Genomic DNA, 7,707 nt, shown 5'->3' on the forward strand with positions numbered 1-7,707 from the left:
GTGCTTTCCGCTTATCTCGGCATTGTTTCCAGTCATCCTGAACCTCCGCTTACCACTGGTATTTAACTATGTCGACTCAAGAGAGATGCAGTTGGTGATTGCGCAACTCTTGCTTCAAAAATTACATGTGCAGGCTCCCTTACAGTTTGTATCCATAGTCTGTAAGGTTAGTTCCTTTTAACTATTTTTAACTATTTCTTATGCAACTAACGATAGCTCAAACCGTAACGACTCAGGCTGGAGTGCTATATGTCCGGGTTGCAGTTTCGATTCTAATTGATGAAACACAGGTCATTGTTTTTCTTTTTATACTTTTGAAATTACTACGCTATTTTGGGTACAATATAATAGGTAATAATTGATAGAAAACTGACTCTATAATAATATATATAAAATTTACATGAATAAAATATATTTAATCATATTTTACGACCAGGCAACGCCAGACGTCCCCTGCTAATAATAATAATAATAATAATAATAATAATGATAAAATGTAGTGTCGGCATAGGCCAGCGCTACACTAAATAGTCGTGAAGGGCCAAGAAGAATGGAAAGACTAAGGAGAGAAGGTATTTAACAGATTTCCATGTGTGCGAACAGGACTGGGACCTTGGGGCGGATTGATGTCACCTTAAGTAAAGGCCAATGGTTGTTGTCAATGACAAGTCAATGGTAAACGGCTGTTGCGATAATGCAAATTCACTTGCAAAGAGGTGGAGAATATTGGAAATCTGGGGGAGACTTGTTATCACCTACATTCCAGGAAACACCGCCGTGAGTAATCTCTAGTGATGATATGTGTGAGAATGAATAATTGTAGGAGCACTAGGAGCACTAAGAAAATTCCTAAACAACTTGGAAAAAGACCAGGAAAAATTGGAATCGGCGGGAAAACTGACACTATGCAACAGACAGTAATTTTGAAAATCATTATTTTTTTTTTTTAAGTCCTCAAATGCAGAAATTAATGCGCATGATCTACAAACACTAACCAGGTTTTCAGCAAAAACTTGACCTTTGGGCCAAGATCACAGACCTTTTAGAAAGACCCTGTACCCTTCCCTGCTCCCCAAATTTCTTAAGGGCTCTATGCCTAAATTTCTTTATTTATAATTTTTGCATTTTTTGTTAAACATTAATTGTAATTTTTTTCGAACAATAAACTAAATAAACAAGACCACAGTGTAGTATCTGTTCTGATGATACATTTTACCTTTTCTGTTTTGAGTCAGTAGAGGAGAAGCCCTTCATGACTGAGACAATTTTTATTTTTAGTTTCTATCCAGATTGCCCCTTTTGGGTGTAAATGTGACAGTTTTATAAACATCCGTTGTAATGGTCGGTGGAAAAATTGTTGGATCATTCTACCACTTCATGGGGTATCTCACTTTCCAAGGCAATCCTCTACCTATAAAAAAGCCAAATACATTGTAAGATGGAGTACCACTGCCACATCTGGGGAGGAACTGCTTGAAGCATCCTACCCTGCCTTGATAGAGTTCAAAACTGATTTCGAAATCTAGTGGACAATGCTCTTTTCTTCTCCTCTACTTTCTCACAGAAGAGGTGTTACTAATCTTTTTCTACTTTATTGTTACTTTCATGACAAGTGTTCGACTGAGCTTCGCCCTCCATAAGGGCTATAACAACAGAATATTCTTTTCATTGTTTGGACTCTCGAGTATATATCCGATACAGTTAGCCACAGTTAGACACAGTTAATCAACCGAGAACATCACTCTATATAAAAGCATATAAGATATCAACGGATACACACTCGAGGGTCAAAACAATGAAATGAATATGCTGTTGTCCTGGCTCTAGTAATCATTCACAGGACAAACTCATTTCTCAATAGTTTCTCTTTCTCTCTCTATCTCTCTCTTTTTCTATAATTTTAAAATGGAATATTTCTCCTCCAAAAACATCTGTCGCGGAGATGGATTATTCAAACTGGCGGGACCTGTGGAAATTCCACAGGGGACTCATTCATATGCAATATATTGATGTTGGCATTTTGTAGATGTTCAGCGTAAATGGAGATGCTCTGATATTATTGTACCTATTTACTATGCCTCCCCACGGGACAGAGTTAGACACCAGGGTCGTTTTTTAACGTGGAGAAAAGGTGCAAAAATAAAAATTGTCTCAGTCGTGAAGGATTTCTCCTCCAACGAAAGAGAACAAGAAATAGAAGTGCAGCATCTGAAGAACAGATACTACACTTTGATCTTGACCAAAAGGCCAAATTGTAGCCTTTTTGTTAACGCCCGGTAAAGTCCGGTTGTAAAATACACTTAAATATGATATTTTAATTCTTGAAGATTTCATATATATTATTTATAGAGTTAATGTTCTATCGATTTTTATATATATTAAAGTTGTGATTTCAAAATTAAAAAAATATACCCATGTGACTTGGGTGCATTAGCTTGAATCGAAACTGAAATAAAAACTCATGAAAAATATATATGTATATATATATATATAACTTGAGTTCCTTCCGACATAATCGAAACCGAAATCAAAACTTATGAAGAATTCTTGGTAAAATTACTTATGACAAGAAATAGAAGAACATAACAATCAAGCGACCCGGATGTAAGCGTGACACACAAAATAACACACACGCTATCGTATTAATATATAGATAAATTAATCTAACAAAACCGAAAAGCTCAAAGAAGAACAAACAGATTTAAGACAATTTATCACAATCAAATATACAAGGTGTCTGCAATAACTTCCCAGACTTTTTTGTACCGGCATTTAAAATTGTCATAGACTCTTGAAAATTCAGTATGTTATTACTATACATTTTATGAAATAACTGACCAGTTTTTATGATTTCAGGTTCAAATGAACAGTTACATCATTATTTGGAATACACCATACTAAAGCCTGATTGTCACAGCTGGTGAATTTCGAAAATGCAATCTGGACGTAAGGACACTTTAGAAGAACGATATGCAATAAAATTCTGTTTTAAACTTAGAAAAAATGCCACAAAAACATCTATCATCACTATGAATGGGCAGTGCTTAGATGAAGTCCATCAATTTCAATATCTCGGGTCTACAGTCTCAAACAACGTATATCTTGATGTAGAACTCAGCAAACGCATCGGAAAGGTATCGACCACTCTTGCGAAATTTATTATTCGGGTGTGGGAAAATAAACATCTCACCATCTCCAAAAGACTGCTCGTTTACATGGCCTGTGTCATCAACAACTTTCTGTATCGCAGCGAAGCATGTACAACCTACAACCACAAAGAACGGAAACTGGACACATTTCACATGTGTAGTCTGCGGAGAATTCTGGGAATTTCTTGGAAAGATAAAATTATAAACACTGCTGTGCTTGCAAGGAGTGGTATCCCCTCCATGTTCACCCTCCTTTGCCAAAGACGCCTATACTGGATAAGCCATGTGCACGACATGGACAATAGGAGAATCCCAAAAGACATTCTCTACGGTGAACTCGCTACTGACAAAAGGAAAATTGGTCGTCCTTGCCTCCGCTATGTCGACGTGTGCAGACGTGACATGAAAGCATGTAATATTGACCCTACCAGGTGGGAACTAAAGCTAAACTCTGTAACATCTGGAGACAAACGGTAACCAAAAGCTTGACCACTAACGAAAGAGCCATCGCAGAATGGCCAAAAACCAAAAAACTATTCAGGAAGGCCCCTCAACAAAATTCAACAGACCACCAACATAAAACTGAACTCCAATCTCTGGTCCCCCCTCGCCAATCTTTCACGAAAAACACCCGTCTAGCTGAATCCACTGTGAAAAATTTCCCCCACTCTTTATCTGTGCCTAAATCAAAACGTGGATTCCATGAACAAAGCTTCTTTCTTAGAACTGCACGCCTGTGGAACTCTGTTCCGTCTGCCTGCTTCCCACCGGACTACAACTTGGATGTCTTCAAGTCCAACGTTAACAAATTCCTAATGAACCGCCCCCTTAAGTAAACACTTCATCAAATCTCCACACTAACGTAATGTACTTGCAATAACCCTTATCCCTGAATGGCTTCCGGGTCTTGATAAGTGGTGATCACTGTGTAAAAAAATAAATAAATAAATAAAAAATAATGCATCTACCTACACCTGCGATGTCTGCAGCTAACAATGTAAATCGAAGATAGTCTTATTCAGCCACAAGACAGTGTTCAATCACCTCTACAGGCACAACCCTATAGTCTTCTAGACTGACAAGGGCCAGAAATAAAAATTATTATTATCATTATCAATATTATTATTATTACCTTATCATCATTATTATTATCATTATGATCGTTATTATTATTGTTATCATTATTATTATAGCTATCATTATTATCGTTATCATTATTATCATCATCATCATTATTATTATCATTATTATTATTATTATCAATATTTTTATTATCATTATTATTATCATTATCATCACCATCATTATCATTATTATTATTATCATTATTATGGTTATCATTATTATCATTATTATCATTGTCATTATTAATATTATTAATATCATTATTAATATTATTATCATTATTATTATTATTATCATCATTATTATTATTATTATCCTTATTATCATTATTACTGATGGGGCAGGGCGCCAGCTTTGACCGGCCATAAAATACGCTTAAATATATTTTTATTTGTTCAGATTTCATATATATTATTATAGAGTCGTGATTTCAAAAATAATAAAAAAAATCGTATTTGAGTGCCATCAGTAGAATCGAAACCGAAACCGTATCATTCAAAGCTGGTAACGTTACCACTGTACCAAAGTGACGTGCATATGAACTGATTAAAAATTAAAAATAAACTAAGATGAATGTACGAAATGCATAACAAATTTTTGGATTTTCACCCATTTTTGACCCCTTAAAAACTGTTTTAACCAGCTAAAGACCCATAAAGTGCTATGGACAGCAGGTATACGAGTGGCTATTTGAAATAATGTACTGGATCAGTGACCATTTATAAATACCAAGCGCTGTATGTAGGAGGACATTGACATCTCCCTGTAACAATTTCAAAATATAAAAAATCTAGCTATTTGAAATAATGTCTTCTTTGATACAAGGTTTGCTGTTGTGATTATGACACACTTGAGACTTTCCGAAAGTTATGATCATCCGAGACCCTTTCCCCTTGTCAGTATGTTTCTATGCTTTGCAATTATGGACATTAGCCTTTGAAGTGGGTGACTGTGTGTTCTATTCTAAATGACACGATGTGTGCTCCTTGCTCGACAGATTAAAAATTAAAAATAAACTAAGATGAATGTACAAAATGTATAACAATTTTTTGGATTTTCACCCATTTTTGACCCCTTAAAAACTGTTTTAACCAGCTAAAGACCCATAAAGAAACGGTTTGTAAAAAATCTTATCATTTGATGCCCCTAGCGCCGCGATACAGTTTTTAGTTTCGGGGGAGGTAGAGTTGGAAAATATGGAGACAGACAGACAGACAGACAGACATATAGCCGTTTATATATTAGATTATCATTATTATTATAGAAGTCGCATTACTAGCATCTATATATAAATAGGATAATGTGCGTGTTATTTATTTTGTGTGTCACACTTACATCCGAGTGACTGTCGTTCAATTGTTATGGATTTCCATTTCTTGTAATAAATAATTTTACCAAGAATTCTTCATCAGTTTTGGTTTTGGCTTTGATTATAGTTGAAGGAACTTAAGTTATATATATGTCCACTGGAAACTATTTCCCTCTCGCCCGCCCGCCCTTATTTTTAGGTCTGCAACGAATATTAATGAAGGTCATTTGACAACTTTCTTCTCTTAACTTCCTCTCTTCTAAACTGTTAAACAGATTTAAAAAAAAAAAAAAAAAAAAACTTTTTGGAAACTCTTTCCTGCCACATTATCAGTACCAGAATCATTCTTACTTGATTTCAATTTCAAAAGTTTTAGCAAGACATACACACATACATACACACTAACAGAGATTTCTCCTTTATATAATAAAACATGCTAGCTGCATCTTCTCACCATTGCTTAGAAGTCTTTACTTTGTTTTGTTTTTGTAAAATAGAATTTTGAAAATTGAATTTCATTACTACCTTTCAAACCACTGTGGGGTGTTCTATTAGTATAGTAGCTGATTAGGGTTAGAAAAAAACTCCATAAAAAGATAAAGTAGATTTGCTTAAAAATAGGGACCACTTTAAGACAACATTGCTAATACTGCTTGTTAAGTTTTGAGACATTTTGTGTTGAACAAAGATGGCGGCATAGTTCAGATCAGTAACCAAGATGGCGGCGAAGAATTAAATGCAGTCCGTGACGTAGCAAATGGCGAACTGATTGAATCACAAAATACGATGATTTTTATAATAATTTTGTGACGTTTTGATTGGTTGTTTAGCACAGCCGTTGGTTATAAAAATGATTGGCGAATCCATTCGTCTCATACCCCCCATCACAAGTCAAAAACTTTTTACCGCCTTTTTAACCGCCAAGAATCTTAAGACGGTTGATATAGCAGCTAAGTAATTAGCTTTGCTGTTTGCAGATGTTCTCTGCTTGTGTGATGAAACTATGAAACCCCTACTTGATGTTATATTACTTTTGCTTTTTTTTACTTTTTTCTTTGCTGGCATTTCCTAGTGCTTTATTCTTTTATATCATTCACCGATTAACTAGGCTTTAGTTTTAACGTAAATTACATTGGCTAGAGAAAATTGTGTTTTCACCACTTTTGCTAGACTTCACACACGTTAACTTTGCCTTTTATTTTTTTTTTATGTTTTTAATTTTTTTGCGGGGGAAGGTAAACTTTTACATTAGCTCCACCTCCGCATTTACGCATTTCCTCACTTGTTTTTTTAATATTTCGGCCATAACCGTCACTGTCTGCCACTGTCCACAATTGGCCGGGGACGGCAGTGGCCACCACCACCACCAACAACTGTCGTTTACTTTTTTTTTTTTTACAATGGGGAATCATGTTTCCATTGGGCCACGTGGATAAACGGGTCCTGCTAGTAATATATAAAAATCGATAGAGCATTAACTCTATGATAATATATACGAAATCTGCCAGAATTAAGATATCATATTTGAGCGTACTTTACGACAGGGCTATGCCGGGCATCCCCTGCTAGCTTAGATATATACGTTTGCAGTATTAACAAAAGAACTACAATAATATCAGGGTGTCTCCATTTATGCTGAACATACACAGAATGCCAACATCAAAATATTACATATGAATGAGTTCCCTGTGGAATTTTCATTATTATCATTATTATTATTATCATTCTTCTTCTTCTTCTTCTTCTTCTTATTATTATTATTATTGTTATCATTATTAATATTATCATTATTATTTTCATTATTATTATTAACATTATCACTATTATCATTATCATCATTATTATTATTATCACTCTTCTTCTTATTATTATTACTGAAACACATAACACATATAATGCAGTGAGACCTTAGTCATAGTTCTGTCAGACATTGTAACCACAAAATTATTATTCTTATCGTTCCCACTATCATTATTATTATTAATATTATCATTATTAATATCAATATTATTATTGATATTATCATTATTATTAATATTATCATTATTATTATCAATATTATTATTAATATCGTTCTCATCATTATTATTAATTTTATCATTATTATTATTATTATTATTATCA

The 7,707-nt window shown here is 34.3% G+C and overlaps 1 protein-coding gene across 1 annotated transcript; it reads left to right on the top strand.

Annotated features, from left to right (window-relative positions):
- The first annotated feature begins 3,029 nt into the window (after positions 1-3,029).
- Positions 3,030-3,626, top strand: LOC145265672 (uncharacterized). The gene has a single exon (XM_080121734.1). The coding sequence runs from the start codon at positions 3,030-3,032 to the stop codon at positions 3,624-3,626; it is 597 nt and encodes a 198-aa protein (XP_079977860.1).
- The last annotated feature ends 4,081 nt before the right edge of the window (positions 3,627-7,707 follow it).

The sequence above is a fragment of the Euprymna scolopes genome, chromosome 40 (assembly GCF_053919585.1).
Source record: "Euprymna scolopes isolate OS-2025 chromosome 40, ASM5391958v1, whole genome shotgun sequence".
NCBI classification, from domain to species: domain Eukaryota; kingdom Metazoa; phylum Mollusca; class Cephalopoda; order Sepiida; family Sepiolidae; genus Euprymna; species Euprymna scolopes.